Source organism: Psammomys obesus, unplaced genomic scaffold, assembly GCF_907164565.1.
Source record: "Psammomys obesus unplaced genomic scaffold, mPsaObe1.curated_primary_1811, whole genome shotgun sequence".
Classification (NCBI taxonomy): Eukaryota; Metazoa; Chordata; class Mammalia; order Rodentia; family Muridae; genus Psammomys; species Psammomys obesus.
In genome coordinates, this window is record NW_026596466.1 from 4,527,781 (window position 1) to 4,553,148 (window position 25,368).

Sequence of the window (25,368 nt, forward strand, 5' to 3'; positions counted from 1 at the left end):
CTGTGCAGCTCCCGGTGGCACTGGCCGCACCTCTCCTGCAGACTGGGGATCTTGACTGCTGCTGTGGGAATAGGGTGAACGTGGAAACTGAGCATTCTCTATATGCCTGCTCTCCTTGAACCAGTGTGCTGACTGATATTTCTTGGTTGGGGACCTCCTTTGTGTCCCTCTGGACCAGATCTCGTTTTTTGTCTTGTGTGAGCACTGTTTATGTACGAACACTACTTCTGTGTGGGACCTCTCTGTGGACCTTTACTACCTTCACCATTTTTTTCTATTTTTTCCCTTTTTCTTTTTTCTTTGCAGTGTTCAGATTGTACATAAGGGCCTTGAGTGTGCTAGATAACTGCTCTACCACTGAGCCACACCCCAGCCCCTCACTGGGGGATTCTAGGCAGGGGCTCTACCACTGAGCCACACCCCAGCCCCTCACTGGGGGATTCTAGGGAGGTGCTCTACCACTGAGCCACACCCCAGCCCCTCACTGGGGGATTCTAGGCCATTGCTCTACCACTGAACCATACCCCTAGCCTTCTTTTTCTTTTTTTATTGTGAAACAGGTTCTCACTAAGTTACCCAGGTTAGCCCGGAGACCACTCCATAGCCCAGGCATACCTTGAACTTGTGATCCTCTTGTCTCAGCCCCCATATAGCTGAGATAGGCCTGTACCTCACACCCTGCTGTGCCTCAGTATCTCGCACAAGATAAGAATATGTCCATCCTGGCTCTGCCTTGTGCCAGGGCTAGGGGCTGGCCTTGGCCAGAGATGAGCTCAGCGTCTCTCCCACCGTGGCATCCAAGGCCTGCCTTGGAAAATGTCTGTATAAAGTAAGATGCTCAGCGAAAGGACATAGAACGCAGACCCACAGAGGTGAGTGCAGGCTGCTCATGTTTATTAACGCCGGAGACTAAAAACAGCCATCTTGCTGATAGGCATTAGCGTAGTGAATTTCCACAGGCGCTGATTTCTTTTGATTGTTTTTGAGCGACTGATGCATCCTCCAAACTAAGCCCCCCCTCCTCCTCTTGATGTCACCTCCTGCAGAGCTTAGTCCCTTGGGCCTACAGGCCCTCAGGCACCAGCTGCTTCTCTTTGCTGGAGCACTGAATTTGCTGGAACTTCCTGCCTTCCAGTGCATCCATGGTCCTTATACTCCACAGACCCCAGCTTGAACCCTTAGATTAATCCTGACTGCTGGCTAGCACCCTGGCTGGCAATTAGCAGTCTGGTCAGGAGACAGAGATTGTCTGACAGGCTCACACCTGCCCAGGGTTCCCATTTTGCAGAAGCTTTGTGCCCTTCTAGCTTATTCCCATTGGCACCTCTACCTGTAGCTGGTTCAGCAGCACATATGACCCAGGAGGCAGGCTACTTGATGACTCTATTTCTCTCTTGATGCATCTAAGATTCTGATGATCTCACTCTTACATGACAAGGCACCTTTATCTCCTTGGGGTCCTTGTAAAAGATTTAGATGAGAGTGTTAGAAACCCAATGTTTTGTTTTATTTTGTTTTTTTGTCTTTTGGCTATGTGGAAATGGAACCCAAGGCCTGGTACATGATAAGGAATCTACTGCTGAGCCACACCCCAACCCCTCACTGGGGGATTCTAGGCAGGTGCTCTCCTGCTGAGCCACATCCCTAGTATCTGGTTGGTCGAATCTAGTCAGGTATTTTTTCACTGAGCCATGTTCCAACTCTCGGCACTGTAGAAGCCCGGCATTTAGACAAGTCACTGTTACTGTGACTACTATTTTTGAGAGCATTTTTTTACAGCAAGGTATAGCGAGAAGTGAGCATAGTGGCACCACGTGGAGACTGTCCAGCCAAGCTGTCTCCGTGGGTAGGTGGATGACTGGAACAGCTGCTGAGGGTTGGCAGAAGTACATGGAAAGAGCAGTGCTTTGTAGGTTGTGCCATAGTTGGTGCTGTTTGGCATCCTTTTCACCATCTGTGCCCAAGACAGATGGGCTCAGTTGGTCCAGGTGGCTGGACCTCCTTGTGGTGACAGCCGTAGAGCATTCTCTGTTCAAATTACTCACTCTGCCATAAAGCCTGGTGTTGGCAGAGACAAGACTAACCCTGCTACAATGGATAGGATTCTTGTTTCTAGGGGAAATGTCTTGAGGGACTTCATGATGCTTGCTGTAGATGCCGTGGTCATTGATAGACCCCTTAAGAGCCAGCATAGGCCTTTCATCTCAGCAGTCAGTGTCTGAAGCAGGAGGACAGTGAGTTCAAGGCTAGCCTGGGCTATATAAAGAACCCTCCTTTGGAAAAACCAAAACAAACTAAAAGCACCTTGATTTAACCATGACCTGTCAAGTCCAAAAGGATCCAAGGCAGGGGATGGGGGGGTTCGCGTGCAGCACTGTGTCCATGGGCAGATAAGTAGGAAAATAAGACTTGCTCTTTCTGTAGTGTGGAACATGATTCATCCCAGAGGGAGGTCCTGGCCCCCGTGTAGTATGGGTACACCCTGACGACATCAACTAAGAAAACTGAACCCACCTCCAAAACACCCATGCTGTCAGATTCTCTTGATGATCGAGTGCCTTGAGATGCAAAGCCAAGAAGTGGGAGCCAGGCTGGGATGGGCACAGGGAGTTGGTCTTTAATGCCAGTTTCAGCTGGGGAAGAGGAGGCATTCTGGGTGGATGGCAGTCATGGTTGTGGAACACTCGTGTGCTTAACCCATTGCACACTGAGGCACGGTCCGGTGGGATAGTTCACAGTTTAGAATGTTGTAAGGGATGGTGATATGGCTCAGTCCTTAGAGTGCTCACTTATGGGTGAAGCCTGAGTTTGCTTCCTGGCACCACATAAAACCAGGCATGGTGGTGCACACTTGTAATCCCAGCACCCAAGTTCTGGAAGCAAGAGGTCATGTTCATCAAGAATTTCAGAGTCATTTTCCTGGCTCATGTAGTGGTGTCCAGGATGGCCTGCGCTGAAAGAGAGAATATGAATCAGCTCTGACAGACACCCAAGAGCAAGGATGGAAGCTCCTGCCATGCAATGTGCTGGGGGTGTAGCTCTCAGACCCCACCCTCACAGACTCCTACTCAGCCTTCATTGACCTTTGACCATCATCTCTTAATTGACCCTGCTACTGCTGGCCCATGTCTCTGCAGCCATTAGCAAGAATGGGCATGGGGACTGGGCAGCAGCCAGTTAGTGTCCATCAAGGAGGTCATGAGACCAGAGGCTACTTGCTTCTGGCTTCCTTCTGGCTGGCCCAGCCTGGGGATGCTGGGAATGACAGCCTAAGCTATGGCCCCATTGGCACAAACTGCGTCTGTGCTCTTCCTCCAGGAACAGTCTCTACTGCATGGCCACACCCTGCCTGTGCTGCCTCGAAGTCCAGGGTGGCTGTCCTTGCCATTGGCAGTGAGGCCCTTGTCATGCTCAGTGCTGTGTGTCACAAGGCTGAGATTGGGATCCTGGGGTGGTTCCCCCGTGTTGGCTCTCAACCACAAGCATTGCTCGTTCATCAGCTACTGAGCCTCAGCCTTCATTGACCTACCTCTACCTCGTTTCTCCATGAGGTTTGTTGAGTGCATTAGGTTGCAAGCCAGAAGCAGAGGAAGGGGAAGGAGCGCAAGGCCAGGACCTGGAGACCATGCCTGACAGTGTCTGACTTCTGCTGTGGCCAACATCCCTGAGCCTGCGTGTAGCCTCCGCAGGCTTCTCCTGCCCTGGGGTGACTGGTCCAGTTTGTTGGCAAGCACGCGGCACTGCATATCCCCAGGTGGTCACCCTCTGAACTGCTGCCACGGCCCTGCCAGGGTCTCAGTTTGGCTTTGCCAGCTCGGGGCTTCTTTGGGGTTCTGGGCCTATCTGAAGCAAACTGGATCAGACACAGCTTTTTGCTGAGAGAGTGAGGATGAAAGAGGGCACTGGTGACCCACAGGTGCCCCAGGTGACAGAGGGGCTTGGGACACAAGTACCTGAAACCTGTGGCCCTAAGTGCTCTGGCAAGATTCCCTGCTTGCTCCTTCTATTTGCTCCTGGCACCACTTCCTCTGACCCCACAGGGATGGACAAGGGCTGGTAGCTGCCATCTCTTTCAAGGCCTGGGTCTGAACCTGGTAGCTCCTGGTAGTTGCCTCAGTTTGGTAGGTATCCTTCAGTTCTTAGGGGTATCTCAAGGAAATTTCAAGTCTGTGATAGTGGGGTCAGTGAACGTGAGCACCACTGAGAGATAGCCAACTGGGCATGTCTAACATGGGGCTTGGGTCAGGGTCTAACAGGTCGGCCTCAGTCCGTTAGCGCTTTACCTTTAGGGATGAGGACAGGCAGACAGACCGACCTTCGGGCCTTCTTTGAGTGCAGGGATAGACATAAAAGCATTAGGTTGGTTGAACCCTTGTTGTTTGACCTCATGAGCCACCTAGGCAAAAGCTGCCCATCCCACAAAGCTGTTGCAAAGAATGTATTCACATCTGCCCACCCTCTTGTCCTTCCTAAGGACTTGGAGCCACTCAGTGGTATCCGCAGTATGGGGACAGGCTGCAGCATGCAGAGGAAGCGGCCCAGTGGGCTTGTTTCTTAACATGAGGGGATGCTTAGGACTAGAATCGCTGACTTCAAGGCCAGGCCTGGCCCTGGAGGAGGCCCAAGCAGAGCAACTGAAGAGAGTGGACCCTCGGCATCCTGAAGTGGCCTCTGTCTGTGCCCCTGAACTCTGCCCGAGTACACCTGTGCATGAGAAAGTCAAAGACACTCTCTTCCCCTCAGAGCTGTCCGCTTAGGCACTGATGGGTCGGTGTTTGCCCAAGTGTGGTGCTGGGAGCTGGAGTACAGCCCTGGGCAATCCATTTAGCTTGGGAGAACCTGCCGTTAAGGGCTTCCTGCCCCAGCTACACAAGGCCACCCCACCCTTCCAGTTCTCTTACATGTTGCTGACTGAGCTCACAGCCCAGGTTACAAGGATGATATACAGAGGAGGCTGCCATCTGGGCTAGGCAGCTCTCTAGGCTGTCCCTTGCCAAGGGGGCTGGGAGTTGCTATCATGGAAGCCAGCAGCCCTGTCTTGGCTAAGCAAGGCTTACCCATAGTCCTCTAGGGCTGTATGCTCAAGCCCAGCAGTCCAGTGTGGGGTTTGTGCTATGTCAACATACCCTGTCCTGTTTTCTCATCTACCTTAGTCACTGGGAGCCAGGCACCCGAGGGTGTCATAAAAACTCCCCTGAGCTATGCTGACTCAAGTGGTCCCTTGGTCCTGCTCCTGGAGCTGGTTAGGGCAGATCAGAACTGTGGCTCAGCCTGGCCTCCTGAGCACGCAGGTCCCAAAGACTGAGTGGGGCAGGAGGGGCCCACACAGCGGCCACCTGAGGCCCTGTATCTGCATTTGTGGCCTCTGCTTCTTCCTCGACCCTGCTCTTCCGGCACTCCCAGACCAGCGGTCCACCAGAAGCCTCGCGCTTGCTGCGGAGCTGCGGAGCTCAGCTGGGAGAGGTATTGATTTAGTTTTGAGTCGAGTGACTTATAAATATGCATGAGGATCGGCGGTTATTTAACTGTGCTTTTTAATTCTCCTCGTGCTGCTGCCTCTTTCCAGCAGGGTCTCTTGGTATGCGAGTCAGGCACCCAGTGGCAGGCAGCCCTGTCTCTCAGCTTGCTGCTTGGACCTTCCTGAGGCAACTGGACCCAGAGGAGGGAGACTAGGGCAGCTAGCCTCCGGTGAGGGCATAGGAGATCTGGTTCTGTTGTAGGGTCAGAGACCAGGGGTTGCTGTCCTCTGGCCTTCAGTTTTAAATTTTCATTATGCTTTTATTTATTGTTTATTTTGTGTATCTATCTGTTAAAATGAGTATGTGTTTAGGACAACCCGTGGGAGTCACTTCTCTACTTCTGCCGGCCCCAGGGGCTGAGCTCAGGTGGTCAGCATTGGCAACAAGTACCTTTTCCCTTTACCTACTGAACCACCTCACAGGCTAGAAGGGTGTGCGCGAGTGCGTGCATTTGCATCATGTGGGCTCTTCTAGGTGCCCATGTCAGATCCCTTGCAACTGGAGTTACAGGCAGCTGAGAGCCATCAGATACTAGTGCTGGGAACCAAATGTGGGCTCTCTATAAGAGCTCTTCACTCCTGAGCCATCTCTGTAGCCCAGAAGAAAGGTTCTTAAAGACCAGGTTCACCAGAACAGGGGAGATAGTTCAGTGGGTAGGGCCCGAGCTCAAATCCCCAGCACCCGTGTAAAATGCCAGCCACGTACATGCCTATGACCTCATCACTGCAGGGTGGAGACAGGTGGAGCTCAAGAGCTGCCTACCTCACTAAGACAGTGAGCCTCCAGTTTCAAGGCAGTGTGGCTGAGAGCAATAGAGGAGCGACCCACCCGGCTGCACGCCCCACTCTGGCTTCCATATGGGCGTGGGCCTGCATCCTGGGTCACAGGCAGCACATTTGCACACAGCCATACACACCACGTACAAGAAGGACCGGGTTCACCATGTTCCCCCTCACAGAGGGAAGCAGAGGCCCGGAGCCTGGGAGGGCCTGCAGAAGACCACGCACACATTAGGGGAAGCTCTATGAACTGAGTACACCACATGCTGGCCCAGACACCTGCTGATGCCTGTCTGGATGGAGAGCAGTTGGGCGGTCACACAAGCATGCATGGTCTTGAACAGCAAATAGAAGGTCACAGAGTGGACAGGGGTGGTGAGAAGGGCCGCCTACCCTTCAGCGACTCTGCACCATGTCCTGGAGCAGCCTCTGCACAGACCTGCCAGTACCACTATCCATGGCCCTGATCAGGGAGCCACAGTGTCCCCACCGTTGCCACCTTCCCGCCTCCCACTCTGACTGTCAGCTCCTGTGTGTCCACGGTCGTTAGCAGAAAACGTCAGCTCGCTCGCTCAGCAAGTGAGATGTTTTTGTTTAGTCAATGATTGCATCGTGGCATCAAAGGAAGGTTCCAGAATTTTCCTTTTGAGATTCTTGTCATTGCCTCCACAGTTTCCTCAGCTGTGAATCAAACAAGGCAACAAATTTTAGCAGCAGATTACAGCCATTCTCCCTTTTCTTCCTCAAAGCTGTCACCCCGAGGCAGACTCAGCGAAGTTGCTCACTCTCTCCCATCTGCTCGTCTCGCTCGCCTCAGCGGCCCCCCGGACGGTGCTTCTTCACGTTGGCACTGGCGCTCCTGGCCCGAAACAGGCAGCAGGTGTGTCTGGGGACGAAGCAGACCCGAAACAGTGCTGAGACAGGATCTGGGGCTGTGGGCACGGGTCTGGCACTTCTCCCCTTGAGTGGTCTCCCTTGCCTCTGCTATAGAGAGAGGGCACATGGCTGCCTGGCCACTCAAGCACTCAAGCATGCACAGGCACAGATGCAGGTGTGTCTGCTGATACCTCCTGGGCAGGTGGATTTCTCGCATGCTCTTTCTCCCTCTCTCTTGCTTTCTCACTCTCGCCCTCACCCTCTCAGGTAGTCTCGAGGCTACACTAGCCTTAACGTGGGTGATACGCACACAGCTTACGTCCTGTACCGTGTGGCCCCTCCACCTCCACCACTTCGCTTCTCTTCCCAGACCAAGTGCTGAAACCCATTTCTCTCAGCCCTGCCCTGCTGACTGGAGCACAGAATCCTGGGTGGGTGCTGGTGACAGCGCACTAGACTGTGGGCCCAGGCGATGCTCCTGCCCCTGCCTCCTCCCTTTTGGTGATGTCTACACGTGGCTGCTCCTTCACCTGCAACCCCTGTGTCTCCAGGTGGCCATGCAGGGAAGAGTTCATAAGCCGGGGTTGCTCCTGCCCACAGCAGCAGCTCTGTGTCTGCTGGAGAGCAGAGATGTTGCGTCTGGCACAGGAGGGAGGCTGGGCTGCTTCTCGGACCTCTTGGCTCTTTATGCTTCAGTTGGTGATCTGATTTCTAAGCGTGTGAAATACAATCTGGCCCGAGAAATGTTCTATTTGTTAAGCGTCCATTGGGTGACTCTGCCGTACCAGACACATTGACAGTGGCAGAATCTCCGCGAAGAAGACAGACAGCCCTGTGCTCACAGAGCTGACCTCTGCCTGTGAGCTACTGAAACAAGTGTTCAAGGCGACGCAGCGTGTCACGAGGTGTGGGTGCTGTGGAGAGGGCACGGCAGGGGTGACGGTGGCTGGCATGTGTCGCCTGTCAGCTCGTGCCTGGGTACTTGTTTGGTAAGCACTGGACATCACTGTTGGCCTGGTGCTCTCCAGAGCAAGGCAGTGGGCGTGGAGCAGAAGGCTCTCAGGCTGCTCAGGTTCCTCATTCATCTCCAGGATCCACCGATCTCCCACCTTCCCTCCCTCCCACCCCACCCCTCGGCTTTTTGAAACAGGGTTTTTTCTGTGTAGCCCTGGCTGTCCTGGAACTCAGGCTGGCCTCGAACTTCTAGAGTTCCTCCAGAGTTCTAGGATAAAAAGTGTGCACCAGTACACTCATCTTTCCATAGGAGTCTTGTGGTGTATTCTGTGTTGCATGTTCAGTGTGGGGCTGTGGCAGCTGTTCCAGGCCTCAGCCCTCTCCTCAGCTTGAGACGCCCCAGACCCAGCCTGTCAGACTGTATATAGCGCACAGACGAAGGATTGAGTTGTGGTTTTTAAAATCTTTAAAAGGAAAAATCAATATCTTGGGCCACATGAAAATCTGTTTGGGTGAGTGTGGTTTCATTGGCACGCATGATGCTCTTCCCTGCCAGTTCCCACGCCTGGTGCTTTCTCACTGAGCTGTGCAGTGGGCACTGGGACAGATGGGTAGCCCTGAGGAGCTGGCTGGCTCCACAGGAGGTGTTGGGCTGTAGTGCTCAGCCTGGGGATGGGAGCCGGGATAGGGAGGGGAGCCGAGGTGTCCAGCCCCAGGGCTGTCTCAGCGGGTGTGGGTGATGGATTTCACATGCTTGGTTATTTCCCCGACCGGTGAAATTGCACGGAATAACAGACCGTTGAAATTGCACAAGTAACAGTCTCCTTCGACCCTGAAAGCCCAGGCATCAGCTAGCTTTCCAGGAGCCTCTTCATCCCCAGGGCTTTACAAGATTCTCAGGAAAGCTCTGAAGAGCCTGCCAGGCCTGCTTCCCCTCCCTCCCACTTCCCAGTCCGGGCTGGAGGCCTCCTCCTTCCCCTCCCTCTGATGAGAATGTACTGGGCTGTGGCCTCTTGGAAGCCACGGCTGCAAGCCCTGCTGCTCCCTACGGGTGGCTCTGGCACATTCTGCTGCCCGCCCCCCTCCCGTCCCCATGCCAGGGGACTGCAGGCTGCCAGTTTGCATGTGTGAGGGTCTTGCTGGTCTTCTCCTGCCCCTCCCCCTTCTGCCCCAGAAGCAGAGGGCTGACAGGCCATGGCCTGGACTGAGTACTTCAGGTAAAGACCACACGGCACTGCAGAGGGGCAGTGGCCTCTGGCAGCTAGCTCACGGGACGCTGGGGCTTCTTGAGTACCTGCTGCCTCACTGCACACGTGTGTCCCGGGGCTCCTTTGCTCAGTCTGTCTGGTGGTCTGAAGGGATGGGCTATTTCCCGGCTTCCTCAGCAGGCATCATGGGAGGGGGGCTGGAAGTTCCTGCATGGAGACATGGACATTGGTGTCTCTTGCTGAGTGCCTGGGCTTTGAGGAACTGGACTCCAGGTCCATCAGTGTTTTCTGCCACCCAGACTCTAGAAGAGATTTCCAAGCCTCCATCCCACGCTCTGCAGCCGTTTCATATCTGAGAGCAGGGCACCTGGGCAGAGGTTGGCCAGAGAAGACAAGTAACCCCTTGTTTGACTTCCTGAGTCATATCAGACACTCTGTGGGGGCAGCAGAGAGCCTCCCCCTCACACAGGTCAGGAGGTGTGTGTCCCTTCAGTGGCTGCGCCACCTGGTACGCTGCGGTCACCACACCCCTGTCCACTCAGTGCCGTGCTGGAATGCACAGCCCATCTGCATGGGATGGCTGCTTCAGTAGGCACATGGCCCTCTTGCTGACTGCATTTTGGGCTTTCCCGACAGCTCACTTGTACCAAAGCCATTGGCTCTTTGGGTTCTGCCTGTGAAGTGTTTCTCCCTTTTGCCTGTTTTTCAGTAGCCAACATTTTCTTGATTGCTTTTGAGTTGCGCATAGCATCTAGGTGTGAGCTGCTGAGGTGGATGAACTAGAACAACCCTCCCTGATGTTCACATCCTTCCCTGGGGCCTAGAGTGTTTTCCAGCAAAATGTGTCTCCCCCTACACACACGGTCCTGTTTGTTTTGTTTTGTTTTTTTCTTTCTTCACCATTCTGATGTAACCCAGATTAACCCATAATTCTCAAACTCAGTTCTCCGGCCTCAGCTTCCTGAATGTTGCTGTTGTACCAGCTTCCATCCATTTCTCGCATGCCAGCACATCCTCTGTCCTATCTGTAACGTCGCCACCATTGTGCTGTGAGGACAGTAATGTGCCCTCACACTCACTCTCGTCCTTACCTTTGGGGGCTGGAGAGATGGCTGAAGAGCACCCGCATGGTGGTTTGCAGCTATAACGCCATTCCAGGGAATCCAGCAGGTACTCAAGAAGCCCCCCCTCACCTCCATGGGCACCAGCCACTTGTAGAATCCACATAGGCCTGCAGGCAAAGCAGTCGTAAAATAAATCAATCTTAAGGTCCTTAAGCCTAGCCTTTTACATCTTGCCTTGCCTTCTCTGGAGCTGGCATGTGCATGGAGTGACAGGTAAGGCCATGGGGCATTCTGCCCACCCTCTCTCTGGTGCCACTAGTCACAGTCAGTGCTTTGGAACATGTTGGGGTGCCTGCTAGAATCAGCCATTGCTCTCCTGTGGTTGTCATGGCTTGGGGAAGCAATGACGAGTAGGTGTTGCTTGTGGGCACTGTTAGCTGTGGGAACCAGATTGAAGTCTGTGGGAACTCTCCTTTTTGTAGTCAGAGTTCTCTGTAAAGCCATCTTGTTCAATTCTGCCCTCCCCCCCCCCCACAGACCTATTGCAGAGAGGAATAGATGACAGGCCTCACAGGGATATAGGATAGGTATCATGAGCCTGTTCATTCAGGGACTGCACCAGGAGTCATTGGGTGGGGGGCAATTGTGAATAGAACCCAGGTACTATTACTGGGTACTATTACCAGGTACTATTAACACATACTAAACAAGTGTTGCAGGGCTGACTGAGCCACACCCAGCCTCTGGGGGTTTCTAGGCAGGTGCTCTACCACTGAGCCACACCCCAGCCCCTCACTGGGGGACTCTAGGCAGGGGCTCTACCACTGAGCTACACTCCAGCCCCTCACTGGGGGATTCTAGGCAGGTGGTCTGCCACTGAGCCACACCCAGCCCCTCACTGGGGGATTCTAGGCAGGGGCTCTACCACTGAGCCACACCCCAGCTCCTCACTGGGGGATTCTAGGCAGGGGCTACATCACTGAGCCACACCCCAGCCCCTCACTGGGGAATTCTAGGCAGGGGCTACATCACTGAGCCACACCCCAGCCCCTCACTGGGGGATTCTAGGCAGGTGTTCTACCATTGAGCCACATCCCAGCCCCTCACTGGGGGATTCTAGGCAGGGGCTCTGCCACTGAGCCGCACCCCAGCCCCTCACTGCTGGGTTCTACTTAAGTGGTGAACCACTGAGACTCATCTCCAGTCTTTTTTGATTGATTGATTGATTGATTGATTGATTGATTGATTGATTGATTGATTGATTGAGACAGGTTCTCACCAAGTAGCCCAGGCTACCCTTGCCCTCACTGTATGGCCTTAACTGGCCTTCTGCTTGCAATCCTCCTTCCTCAGCCTATGGTTTAGCTGGTCTTACAAGCCTGTGCCTCTTGTCTCTTCTGGAATTTGGCATTGAATTTCATGTTTAGGTAGAATGAGCATGGGATTGGTGTGGTTGGAGCACCTATGGTAGCCAAAGGAGAGGAAGACTGTTTGGCTTTTTTTCTCTACCAGTTCAGTCCACTGCACTGTAAGAGATCAGAACCCAGGTTGGTAACAGTCTCACCTGCACACATTGTACAAGGGTGCTGAGGCGGTTGTCACAGCAGCTGCCACACCACACCCTGTGCTCCACCCAACGCTCATCATCAAGTTCCTCCTGGCTTTTGCTCTGTGTTTTGAGCCCCTCACCCACCTCCAGTGAGCCTGCGCTGTGTTTGCTCCTCTAGGGCGACTACAACCAGAGTCGAACCAAAGTGCTGCACCTGAGTCTGAACCCGGCCAGCATGGCCAGGCAGCGCCAGCGTGAGGACCATGAGCGGCTGCAGGGGGAGTGCGAGCGACTTCGGGGGCTCGTGCACGCCCTGGAGAGAGGGGGTCCCATCCCTGCTGACCTGGAGGCTGCCTCCAGCCTGCCCTCATCCAAGGAGGTGGCAGGTAGGTGAAATTGCCCAGCCCATGGGACCTCCGGGCGGCATGGAGGGACAGAGCCCGCTGGCCCTTGCAGCCAACCGAGAGGTACTGCTGCCCTGCAGGCTTCACAAACAGGGTTAGTCATCCAAGTTTGCAAGCAGCTAAGATTGTCTCAGACCCCCCAAAACAAATTAATACCATTTATCAGTTTATATGTGGCCCATTAATCATGAGTAAATCCAATCCTCTGAGAAAACAGGGCCATCGTTCACTGGCCTAAGCACGCGTCACAGAGCCCAGGGCCCTTTGCAGCCAGGCCCCAGATTCTAGGGAAGAACAAGACTGGGGGAGGCAGAGCCACTCACCACCCTGTCCAGTCAGTAAATCAGGATAACAACCATCAGAGCGTGTGCCTGTCACCCCTGACGCATTATAGTGGCCACTGGCATCAGTCGCTGAGCCTCGGTGAGCATGTCCGCCATGAGGTCCTGCCCCCGCTGCTTTGCTCTGGAGCTGTGCAGGGCACACGTGTGGGTACAAGGGAGGGGATTGCACTAGGTCTGAGTGGGGAGGGAACTGGGGCAAGAGAATGCTGGGAGCAGGTTCTGCAGCAGCCCTGCCTGACCTGAGGCCACTCTTGTCTCCTTCCCTTTGGAGCACTTGAGGCCACCCGTGCTGGGATGTGGCTGCCGGCCACTGTTGTCTTGGGGTTCATGTCTTTCTCTGGTTCTCAACTACTTTTCATCCTGTGAAGCACCCCTGTTTCCTTCCCTTGTATCTGTCATCTGGTCCTGTGGATGTACTTGGCATTTGCAGTGAGTCCTTGATCCAGGGAGGGTGGGACTGTCATCAGAGAGCCCTTCCTGCAGCGGGGATCTCAGGATGGAGTGGCAGAGGCAGATCCTGCCCTCTTCATCCCTGCATTTCTGTTCTGGCTCCCTTGTGCTTGTTGCATCAGCCCTGGGCCTTCATGGAGAGAGCTCCTGAAGACTGTCACACGGAACCTGGGGATCCTAGGCTGATTGAAGGCATGTATCAGGGGCCTGGTGCCCCGAGGACCCAACGTCTCAGTGAGAATGGCTGGTGCAGCCTTCCTTCTGTCTTGCCAGGCTGAGGTGCCCTGAGAAGCAGCCAGTACCTTGAGGCTTTACACGGAGAGTCCGGTATAGGGTAGGCACCCCAGATGATGTGTTATTACCCATGGTCCTGTTCCCTGGCTAAAGGGACACCTGCCAGCTTTGGTGCTGTGCTCTGACAGACCTCCAGGTCGGCAGTGTCCTTTGTGAGTCGGTGGTTCCTATGTAGGGGTCAGCTGTAAGGGGCAAATGGTATAGCTCAGCACCCTGTGTCTCTTGGCAGCTTAGAAGACCATGTTGGCCTTCGTTATTTCTCTTCTCAGGAGCAGCAGCTGATAGGGTGTGCATGGAGAGCATATCCTTGCCCTTTCACTTCCACCCTTCCCTCGTGTCAGGTTTTCAGAATCAAAGAACTTAACACTGACCCTCTTACATTCTGCGTGTCTGTTCTGCACAACAGAGCCTACAGACATGGAAAACAGCCCGATCTAGAGCCTAGTTCTCTAGGGTCTCAGGCTACTCACGCTCTCCATAGGGCAGAAGGAAGCCCTAGCAGCTCCAGGCTTACAGGCAACAGCCTCCACTGCTGAGCTCTCCACTTCGCCAACACTTGCGGCCAGACGGAGACCTCTGCAGCAGATGGACCTGCCTGTCACTGGCTCCCAGCAGCTTGAGCCCAGTGGGGCTCTTTAGGGAAACAGTTCCTCCTGAAGAAGCTGACCCTGTGTACAGGGACCAAAACCCAGCCTCGAAATGCTGCCCAGGCTCAGTGTGTATGGCCCTCTGCTGTCTCTGGCCCCTGCCAGTGAGCTGGTTAATTGCAGTTTAATTAGGCATGCATTAAAATTAAAACAATTTAATCTTGTCAGAGTGACACATTGGAGGTGATCAAATTTATCACTGCTTGACTGGGCGCAGCGGTTCTCCGAGGTGTCTCTGGGGAAGAGAGCAAGGGAGCTAGTTGGCTTGTGGGGAATTCTCCTGTATCTCAGCTTTTGCCCCAAAAATGAGGGCACTCTCCAGGGCCTAGTTTGGGGCTTTGGGAGGGGGAGGTGGCAAGGATTAGCTCAGGTTCTTTCTATATAGCTCAGGCTGACCTTGAACTCTCCATTCTCCTGCTTCAGCCTCCTGAGTGCTGGGATTAAAAGCATGCACTCTTATGCTTGACTGAGGTTGACGCTTAAGCATTTGACCCTTGACCCTAGCCTGAGACACCATGGTCTACACTCTTGTTAGACATGTGACTTCAGGACTGCTGCTGCTCCAGCCTTGACTCACATGTTCCCATGCCCTGGCTCTGGGATCTAGGTCAGTTGGAGTGGCGAGGGAGACTCAGGGATGCCCCAGTGCCCTCAGAGCTGAGATCAGCTTGGTGGCTTCGCTTGCTACAGGCCAGTCACAGGCCCTGTTCCCTTGGGGAGGGCTGCATCTCCCAGACTTCAGTCTACTCAGAAGTAACTAGGGGTGCAAGGGTGGACGGAGCAAGATTTAGATGCAAAAGGAGGTACTTTGTCTCAGGTGTCCCCACACAGCTCTTCTTGTTCGGGGAAAATGTCAGCTATTCTCTGAGCCCCTGAATCACAGCGCTGCAGGTCTATAGAATGATGCAGAATCCCCAGTGCAGCCCCTATCCCCCAGCGCCCTTTCCCATGCAGAACAGGCAAGTATCGTTGATGTATACAGTCTATGTGGCAGAGGCAGAGACACAGGAGGACCATATTAAAACAAAACAAAACAAAACAAAAAAACCTGACAGTGTTATAAAAATAAAAGTATTAGTTTTCAACAAGTCCCAAGAATACTTGGTATGCTGTAGAAACTATGAAATTCAGAGCTTAGTGCCACAAATAAAGTTTTATTGAAATATGGCCACTCTGTTGTTAGGAATGTCCAAGAAGCTGAGTTAAGCTCCAGAGACTAGAAGATTTAGTTGTCTTCCTAGAATCCCCCAGTGAGGGGCTGGGGAGTGGTAGAGTACCTGCCTAGAATCCCCCAGTGAGGGGCTAGTTACTTCTGAGCAGGCTGAGGCCTGGGGGGCGCAGCCCTTCCCAAGGAAACAGGGCCTGTGACTGGCCTGTAGCAAGTGAAGCCACCAAGCTGATCTGGGAGTGTGACTGACCTAGTGATACAGTGTGTGTCTAGCAGTGGTTGAAGGCCCTCTGTTCCAGCCCCAGTACTTGGAGGTCGGGGGGATTTCTTCATTAAAAATAATGAAATGGATGAGCCTCAAGTTTAACCTTTCTAAACAATATCATCTCTCCTTAAAAACAACCTTAACGGTACGCTCTGACACAAACACTGTAAGGGATGAAGTTATCAGTTGACAGCTCTGACAAGAGAAGCTAAAGCTCTCTCCCTTCTCATTAGTCAAGAAGCACATTCACCGGAGATGCTGTGCTAGCTTGTTTTTTTTAGGGCTCGTAGCAGTTTGAGCTGTACAGATCTGTGTGTGTGTGACAGCCTCGGTCAAGACTGTCAGCACGTCCCTCACCAGTATGAGTCATGCTCCACCCCTGGTCCAAGTGTCCACCCCCAGGCCCAAGGCCCATAGCCTGCTCTGTCACTTCCTATGTCTAGAGCTGTGTCTCCAGCTTGGCGCTCAGCTTCCAGCATGTCCTGTTACCCTTGTACTATGGGCTGATGGCATTTAGGGGGAGTGAACAGGAATAGTGCCATTACATTTCAGATTTGGGCTGCTCGTGGCTGTGGTTAATTATGCATATTCGTACTTGTTCGTGTGTAGTCAGCCCAGCGCAGACACGGGGAACAATGCCAGCCTCCTGGGGATTTCAGGGAGACCTGCGGAAGGAGCCTAGGACAGCCGTACACTTTGAGAGCACGGCTGGAGCTTGACCCAGCCCGGCCCAGGGCACGCCATAACTACGAATCCAGCATCAGAAGGCCCAAGAAACATGGTGAGACCTAAGGCTGGCATGCTGGAAGGCGCTCTGGCTGCTGCTCAACCCCCAGATACCAACATTCTGTACAGAACCTGAAAAGACCTCAGATCTCCTCACATGCTGATAACATGTATGAAGGGCTTGCAAGGAGCCACGAAAATAGACCACCAAGACCATGGCCATATGGAAGAGGCCCAAAGTGACCAGCATCCTGAAGTCCACAGCGATGCAAGCAGTCAGGGGCTGGGACCACAGGCCTCTCTGTAGTCACGCCCCTGCCAGGGTGCTTTGTAAAGCAGCAGAAACGAAAGTGGGCCAACTGTTAAGTGGTCGGAATCTCCTCAGGGAAAAAGCAAAACGCTGCCGGCTTCTGATCCGTACTTGGAATTAGAAGTAATTGCTGGGCCTGCTGCGGTGGTTCTCACCTATAGTCCCATCACTTGGAGCCCCAAGTTACAGGACACCCCGAGCTACAGAGTGAAATCAAACAAAAGAGGAGAAAAGGAAAGAAAAAGAAGAAACTCATAATTACCACAAGTAGGTAAATGGATAAAAAGAGACAAACAAACCCTGAGCCAGGATCTCTTTTGTACAAGAAGTTAACGCACACATACTGAACGGCGAGCCCGTGGGGACCATCTGACAGCTGTCACTAGGACAACTCTTCAGTGGTATGGACAAAGACAGCATTAGACCCTGACCTGAGCCACACACTGAAGAGATACGGAGCGTCTGCAGCTTCAAACAGAATCACCCAGAGCAGCCTCGAACAGAATAGGACTGTTTATCCGCTCACTGGGGAACTTTTGAAGCCTGAGCCAAGCTTGTGGGAGTAGGCTGTCACCACAGCTACTTGGGAGGCAGAAGCAGGGGGAGCTCAAGTTGAAGGCCAGCCTGGGCAACTTCGTGAGACACCATCTCCCTAAGCTGTGCTCCTACAGCAAGATGGGGACTGGAGACAGGAGACTTGGGAAGCTTGCTAGCCTGGGTCCTCATTGGTGAGCAGAGGTTCCTTCCCTCAGACAAGGTGCAAGGCAGGGACTGGCCCAGAGAAGAATGGTCCTCTGACCTTCATGAGTGCAGTATTGCATGTGTGCATGCCTCCCACACGCCACACATATCATACATATGTGTGTCACACAGCACTTTGCATGTACATATATGTCACACACACACATACATGTCTATATACACAAACTCTCCATGAGAATCATGAGATTTGATTGCTGGCTCTAGGCTGGGAGAGGACCTCCCACTCTGCCTCAGGTCATTCCCAAATTAGTCCTTTTCCCACCCATCTTTCTGAGTCCAGCCAGGTCTTCAAAGCTCAAGGTTCATGTGGGAAAGAAACCTTGAACTAGAACAAATATTGTCAGAGGGATTCCCCACATCTGGGGTCTCCCTAAGAGGCTAGGCCTGGATGGGACTGAGGAAGGGAACTCCCAAGGGGAACTTGGCACCGAACCCTGAGGCATCAGCTTCTTGTCCCCAGTCAGGTGGAGCTGAAAGCTGCCCATAGTGAGTGTGGCCCTGGCTGCAAAGTAGTGAGGGAGAGCCTAGAATTGGGGTGAAAGGGCTGAGGCTATCCCTCAAAGCTGTAGCTGTCCCAGGAGTCCTCATGCTCCTCCTGTCTCAGCTGCTCCAGGGACTGTGCCTTGGGGAGCTGCTGTGGGCGTGTCAGTGTTGTCAGCACAGCCTAGCTCCCTTCAGGGTCACTGAAGTGGCGTCCAGGCAGCCTTAAGAGCCCGTAAGTCTGGTGGAAACTGCACTCTGTCTGCTTCCACTCTGCTGGGCTTCTTCACTGGCCCTTCGTCCAGAGCCAGGGTGACCCTTGACAGTGAACCCAGGCCTCCATCAGAGCTGAACACCAGCCTGCTGGCCACGCTCCCAGGTGTGTTGCCCATGAAGTGCCCTCCTCTCAGGTCATCTCCCCTCTCTCAGTGCCTCACCTCACCCCTGCCCCTCTCAGGTCATCTCCCCTCTCTCAGTGCCTCACCTCACCCCTGCCCCTCTCAGGTCATCTCCCCTCTCTCAGTGCCTCACCTCATGCCTGCCCCTCTCTCACTGTCTCACCTCACCCCTGCCCCTCCCAGGTCATCTCTCCTCTCTCATTGGCTCACCTTACCCCTGCCCCTCTCAGGTCATCCCCCCTTTCTCACTGTCTCACCTCACCCCTGCCCCTCTCAGGTCATCTCCCCTCTCTCACTGTCTCACCTCACCCCTGCCCCTCTCTCATTGGCTCACCTCACCCCTGCCCCTCACAGGTCATCTCTCCTCTCTCATTGGTTCACCTCACCCCTGCCCCTCTCTGGATTCTGGGCAGCTTGGGGATGGAGCTTTATGCAGCTTCAGTCTTGTTCTGTTTGGGTATTGTTTTGTTTAGGAGATGTCAGGGAGCAAATTTCAGGCTCACACAAACATCCACCTCTGAACCACATCCCTGGACCTCAGCCTTCTTCTGAGTCCCCCTTGGCGGAGGGCAGAGCTGGCCTCCCCCTGGCCCCTGTGGCCCCATCCCCCACGGGCCTGCCAACGCTGCTGAGTGACTGCCGCATTCCCCAGCCACCGTGGAAGTGCTCGGCTGACTGCCTTGTTTCCTTTCCTTCCTGGCATGTCTGTAAACTTTGCCGGGTAGCTGAAGCCAAGTACCCAATTAGGGATTTCTCTCCAGTTTCATTCAGCCGGTAATTGAAGTGAGAGCGTCTTATTGCATGACACATCAAACAAGCGGGCGCCCTGGAACGCCAGCCTGGATACGCACAGCAGCCCTGACCTCCCCACCTCAGACCTGCAGCGTCCAGGCCCGGCCAGGCCGGGTCAGGCCAGGCCAGGCCCAGCCAGGAGCTGTTAGCTCAACCAGTGCTTACCAGTTAAGTGAGGGCAGGGGTTCCCAGGGGAAGCCATCCAGGCCTAGCTTGGCAGCTGTCACCCGCCCTTGGTTTCCTTTCTCGGAAGGTGGCCTGCACACCTGCCTGCCTGGGCCGTCACAAGGCAACTTGGGTAGCCAGTCTGCAGTCCTTGGCTGTGGCACGTGCTCTCTATTCCACACCACAGGGAACATAAAAGTTGTGGTAAGGGGTTCCATCTGACTTTGGGGTCCTGAGGTTGTGGGGTCCATCTGACTGAGCTGGCATAGGTACAAAGGGAAAGCCACCCCGCCCCGCCCCGCCCCGGAGCCTGCACCGGCCTGTCGGCCCTGCTGTGTCACCGTGCTCAGCAGCACCCTCCATCCTCAGCTGTCTAAGGCTGTAATTAACTTGGTGATTTAGTGAGCTTACGGCAGTACTCTGCCTCCATGACAGCCTGGCTTTAGAGCGTTCCCGTCACCCTGATGGGTCCCCGATGCCCTTGCCGTCGTCCCGCTCCCACTCACGGCCCCAGGCAATCACTGATCTTTCCTCTGCCGATTTGTCTTTTCAGAACATTTGTCTAAATGGAACCTTACACTGCACGGGCCTTTGTTCTGGTGTCTGTCGCTCGGCATAATACTTTCAAGGTTCAGCCATGGCTTCACATGGATCCAGATTCCTTTGTATGGCTGAGTAATATTCCACTGTGTGGATGGTCCATGTTTTAGGGAGTGAGTCACTGATGTGGACATTGGGTTGTGTCCATCATGGGCCCCTGTGGGTCATGTTTCTGTGGACACTGGAGACAGTGCCCACGTCTTATGTGTAGAAGGGGATTTAGGGTTAGCTAGTACATGCATCACCTTTGTAAGGAGCGACCTAATTGTTTTCCAGAGTGGTTGTACCTGCCGACATCCCTGTGAGGGTCCCTGTGTGCTCGCCATCCTCCCTCCATTCGTCTTTCCTGGCTTCTTGACGACAGCATCCTCGGTGGTTGCATTTCCCTAATGACTAATGATTCGGAGCTCATTTCTGTAGCTTATTAGCCATTCATACATCTTCCTTGCTGAGACGCCTCTCACATCGGTGCCCAGTTTTTAATTGGATTGTTTGTCTTCTAATCATTTTCTTAATGCTTTCGTCTGATAAGCAGCGTTTTTAATTTTGATGAAGTGTAATTTATCAGCTCTTCCTTCCGTAGCAGGCGCTTTGTCCTGAAGACTCTGTTCACCCCAGCACTGTGGGTGATTGTTACAGAAGGGCTTGGTTTTAGACCCTGTGCCTTGTCCTGTTAGTTTGATGATGGAATCCGATTTCATCTGTCTGCTTTGATCCTCAGTCATCCCAGTACAGTAGACTACCAAGCTAGACTTGCTGTGTTGGCTGGCTTTCTATTGCGGTGGTAAACGCCATGACCAAAGCAATTTGGGGAGGAAAGGGTTGATTTGGCGTACATGCCCCTCTCACGGCGCACAGGTCAGTCAGGCCAGGAGCTCAAGGCAGGAGCTGTAGCAGACACTATTGAAGAATGCTGCTTTCCCCATGGCTTGATCAGCCTTCTTTCTTAAGGGACCCAGGCCCACCTGCCCAGGGCAACCCTGCACAACAGCGGCCTAGGCCTTCCCACATCAATCATTAGTGCAGAAAATACCTCACTGGACTGCAGTCCAGTCTGAGGAGGGCGTTTTCTTTGCGGAGTTCCCCTCTTCTCAGATGACCTTAGTTTGTATCAAATTGGCAAAAACCCAGCCAGAATATTTGCCTTCCCCAGTCCCGGCCCCTGGAGGTAGAGGCAGGAGGTCAGGGGTTTTAGTTTCTCCTCGGCTAGCTAGTGAGATGGAGGCCTGCCTGAGTTACAGCACCAAGACTGCACTGCTGTGACTCCACTGTGATGAGCCACGGGTTCTAGTCCAAAATCGCTGTCTTGATGAATGAGCTTGGCCAGCTCCTCACAGCTCCACCCAGTCCTGGCACTGCTCCTTGTCACACTTGAAGCGGAAGCCCTGAGCCCTCCAGCCCCCTTCTGGAGACTGCATGCCCTCTCGTGTGTTTTTCTGAGTCAGCTGCCCTGTCCTTCTTGCGTTTTTATGAACAGCTGTGCTATGTCACCGGGGCATCTGTTTCTATTCACACCAAATTCAGGTGGCAGTGACAGACCAAAGAAATAACTCCCTCCAGGCTTGGTGAAGCAGTGAGTTTCTTGGGGTTCCTTAAAGGAACCCACGTGCAGGATTGTCTGTAATGGGTGACGGTGGCTCACAGAAGGGTGGGATGGCTCCCACAGCTGTATCACAGCCCACCCCAGCATGCTGGTGACTCTTGCAAGCTACGCCTTGCAGCTTCCAGCACAACTCGCAGGCAGTGCCACACGTGTCCCCTCCCCCAGTAGCCATTACTGCTTATTATATAAGCTTGGGGAGGGCAGGGCCATTGACCCCTTCCCCCTCTAAATGGGACCACAGATATCCTGCCCTGGGGATCATCACAGCCCATCTGATTTCAAGATGCCCAGGGCCATGTCTGTCACTTCCTCCGGTCACTGAAACATCTTTCTGGCCAGGCTTCCGGTTTCTGAGTCTCCCTGCTCTGCTCTGCTCCTCTTTGTTCCAACTCACCCTGTAAATTTGGCCAACAGCAGCGAGTAATGACCACGCTGGTCTGAATGCCATGCTGCCTTGAGATTTCTTACATAGGATATATTAGTCTAGCGCTTGAAGCTCCACCTCCTGCAAAAGAGGCCCCCTGCTGTGGTGCAGTGAGATGGTGTGGAGGGGGCCATGGCACACAGATCTGTAAGTCCTAGCAAGACACCTGGGGCACAGGGCTCCGGCTCTCCTTGTCCACTGCAGTACTCGGGGTGTCCTGTGTGTTGTCTCTGCAAAGGATCAGGTGGTTCTTGTTAAAATGCTGAAAACTGGAAAGACTTCGGGAGACCTTGGGCAGCATTCCAGAGGGTGGGAACCAGGGTCAGGGAAGGCTGGAGAGGTAGTTCCACCCACCGGTAAAGCTCGTGCTCTGCCAGCAGCGTGAAGTCAACCTCAGAACCCATGTTTAAAATCTGGATATGGTGTTACGAGCTTATGACCCCATTGAGGGATGGAGACATGTGGATCCTGGGGGCTCCCTGACCAGCCCCTGCCCTACTTGATAGTTCCAAGCCATTGAGAAACTGCCTTTAAAAAAACAAAACTTTATGAGTTATGTTTTTATTTCTTTAGTTTGTGTGCACCTGTCTGAGTGAGGGTGGTGCGTGTGGAGGTTATAGGATGTGGAGGTCATAGCAGGCTTCCATGACTCAGTTCTAGCTATCTCCTGAGTCCCAGGAATCTACCTCAGATCAAAAGGTGAGAAACGGTAGAGTCAGCAGAGCCCCACCCCTGCTCTGTCTAAAGGGACCCAGGCAGCCTGCACTCAGCTCCAGCTCTGGCCGGGTTTCATCGTCAACATGTTACAACATTCATGTGGTCATAGACCGAGGCTACCAGCCCCATCTGGACTGCAGGCCATGGGGAGCAGGAGGGCCACCTTTGCTGCCTCTCTGAAAGCTGATGATTTCCACACTCAACTGAGCCCGTCCTTGTCTCCTCCTCCAGGACAGTGTGTGGCAGAAAGCAGGTGTCCCCAGCTCCTCTCTTCCTACCTGGGGCTCCTCTCTGGCCTAACCGTGCTTCTCAGCACCTAGCATCTCCAAGGTCACAGCTGCTGTCGCACCCCAGTGTCCTTCCCAAACCTTCTCCGCGCTGCTCTAGCTGCTGAGTTGGTTCTGTAGCCTTTCCCTTACTTAATCTGCTGTCTGAAGAATTGGTTCCATATCAAGTCCGAGGCCACGGCATGCATTAGCCGGTTTTTAATACACCGCTGCGTCTCGAGGAGGAGGGACAAAGGAGATTTAAAACTCTTGTCTCGCCAAGAGCAGACAGATTGACTCAAGAATGACTCGGTCAATAAAAGATGAGCTCTGAACACTGCTCCCCCCCAAAAAGGAGCTTGCCTTCCAGGGAATTATGGTTTCTCTACACCCAGTGTCAGAAATTAATAATACATCCAGTGTGCAGAACGGATCGCCAGCTCTCAGCCTCGTGCAGACGTGACTCCAGCACTGGCCCTGCTGCGACTCGCCCTCGCTGCCTCTGCCCACTGGCTCTGTCAGCGTCTGCCCTGTCCAGAAGGGGGCAGGCTGCTGCCTCTGCCCCAGTCTTCTCTTGGCAGATCACCTGTCTGTGGAAGGAAGCTTCTGGGAGTTTGCGTTGAGGCAGCTGTGTCCTCTTGTTTCAGATGAGGTTCTCTGCTGCAAGTGTTTCGGGCCAGGCAGGAAAACCAGGGTATGCGCATACACGCTATTAGTTTCTGGTGTCTGTACATTTGAAGTCTTTCTTCGAAAGCTATGGCTCTTCTCTCCTGGAGGACATGGGTCGGCCAAGCGCATGCTAGCATGCTTGTGAGCACGCATGTGGACAGAAGGGGAACCCTGCCCCCCACTCCCCTTTCCCCACATCTGACCAGGAGGGCGGATCTAAGGAGGGGCCAGTCCATTTGGGCGTGAGGGAAGAGGTCAAGCATCTGACTGGGGGCCTCTGGGTCAGTGCTTGGTCTGCAGGACTTCAAGGGAACGTCATTTTCTGGGACAAAGGCTGCAAAGGCGGGTGGCAAGCTGGAAGGGCGAGAGCCTAGAGCAGCTTTGGTCACTACAGCAGAGATAGTCTGGGTGGGGGGGTTCATTTAGGTAGTAACTCGGTGTTTGGGAGAGCCGGAAGAAAGGGTCAATCAGTCAGGACTTAGGGCACGCCTGCCACTGGGATCATGAGGAAGGGATGGACCCATGCAAAGCTCCACAATTCCCAGATGGGGTGAGAGGCCTGCTGGGTGGTGCTCATAGCCAACTGGAGACTCCATGTTGGGGAACACTGACACCAGAGCCAGGGTCCAGCGTAGAAGTCACACAGCAGTGTGCCTGGCTCTTACTTATCACTGAAGCTTGTCGCTCTGTTGGGCACCTCAGGCTTGCACCACAGGATCAATGTGAAAGAGTGGCTGACGATTCAACAGGTGAGGCATGGCGTGACATTAGCAGTTGGCCAGTAGTCCTGGAGGCTTTCTGAGCCTTGGCCTGAGTTGCTGATGGAAGCCCCTGCTCAAACCCCAGGGTGGCACCTGCAGTAGCAGCACCTGGCCCCAGTAGGCATTTGTGAGTGGCTCTCAGGGCTGCCGTGATGCTCGAGACCTGGCTTGGTGATGGTCCTCCAGGGCTCACATCTGTTTCCACATCCATCAGCCAAGGCAGTGTCCCTTCCTCCCAGGAGGACTCCCCGACGTCAGGGGCTGCAGATCCTCCTCTTCTGAGAGCACTGCCACAGGGACCGTGCAGCCTGGCACTGCAGGGCCTCAGGGTGGGGGAGGGAGCCTTACAAGAAGGAATATGATATCAGCGCCCGGTTGTCACCCCGGGACTCTCCCACCCTGTAATCTGGTGGGCTGTAATTGCCGGTGTCTTTTCAAATCATTTGTGTGCAAGGTGACAAGCTGCTTGCTGGAGTGAGCAGTTAATCACACAGAGATGCCCCGTTTGAAAGGCGCTCAGAGCTTACCCAGGGGTGGCTGCCAGCAGCCAGGCGGGTGCACACGGTCTGCTCATCTGCATATAATTCTAGGGCGAGCAAGCGTCGCTGAGGCTGGTGTAAACCATGCAATTTCCGGCCCAGCAGGGGAATACAGGCTGGTGGTGGGGACCAAATCTCAGGGCTTGTGGCATCAATAGAGTTAAAGTATCCATGGTGCAGGAGAAGACCTGATTAGTGGGTCCTGGTGGCCTAGCCACTTTGGGAACCACAGTCCCTTATCTTAGAGCAGCTGTACTGCCTGTCAGTCTGCAGGGTGGGTTCAAGGAAGGAGAATCCCAAAGGCATCCCAGCTGGCAGTGCACATCACCTCCACCTGTCAGCCAGGCTACTGATTGGTTGGTTGAAGTTGGCCAGCCCACCTACCTCCATGTGGCGTCCCAGAGGGCTGAACCCATAGTGGCCCAGCTTGCCCTGCATCCTGCGCTGGGACATTTCCTGCCATTCTCTCTAGGCAACCACAGGGAGCAGGGCACACATCCCTGTCACAGCCACAGCAGTGCCCGGCCTCCACAGCTGCTAATAAAATTGCATAAATATTTGATGGCTAATTATTAAATATTTAAAAATGTAAAACTGGGATGGTTTGGAAGTTAGCAAGGCATGAATAATTCATT

General features: G+C 53.8%; 1 protein-coding gene across 5 annotated transcripts in view; it reads left to right on the plus strand.

Moving 5' to 3' along the window:
- The window catches only part of Mad1l1 (mitotic arrest deficient 1 like 1), a 299,318-nt gene that overhangs the window by 213,349 nt on the left and 60,601 nt on the right, over positions 1-25,368 (plus strand). For all 5 annotated transcript variants that reach the window (XM_055598665.1, XM_055598664.1, XM_055598666.1 and 2 more), the window contains one exon: positions 12,128-12,335. In XM_055598665.1, coding sequence (XP_055454640.1) covers positions 12,128-12,335 — 208 coding nt within the window. The remainder of the gene's footprint in view (positions 1-12,127; positions 12,336-25,368) is intronic.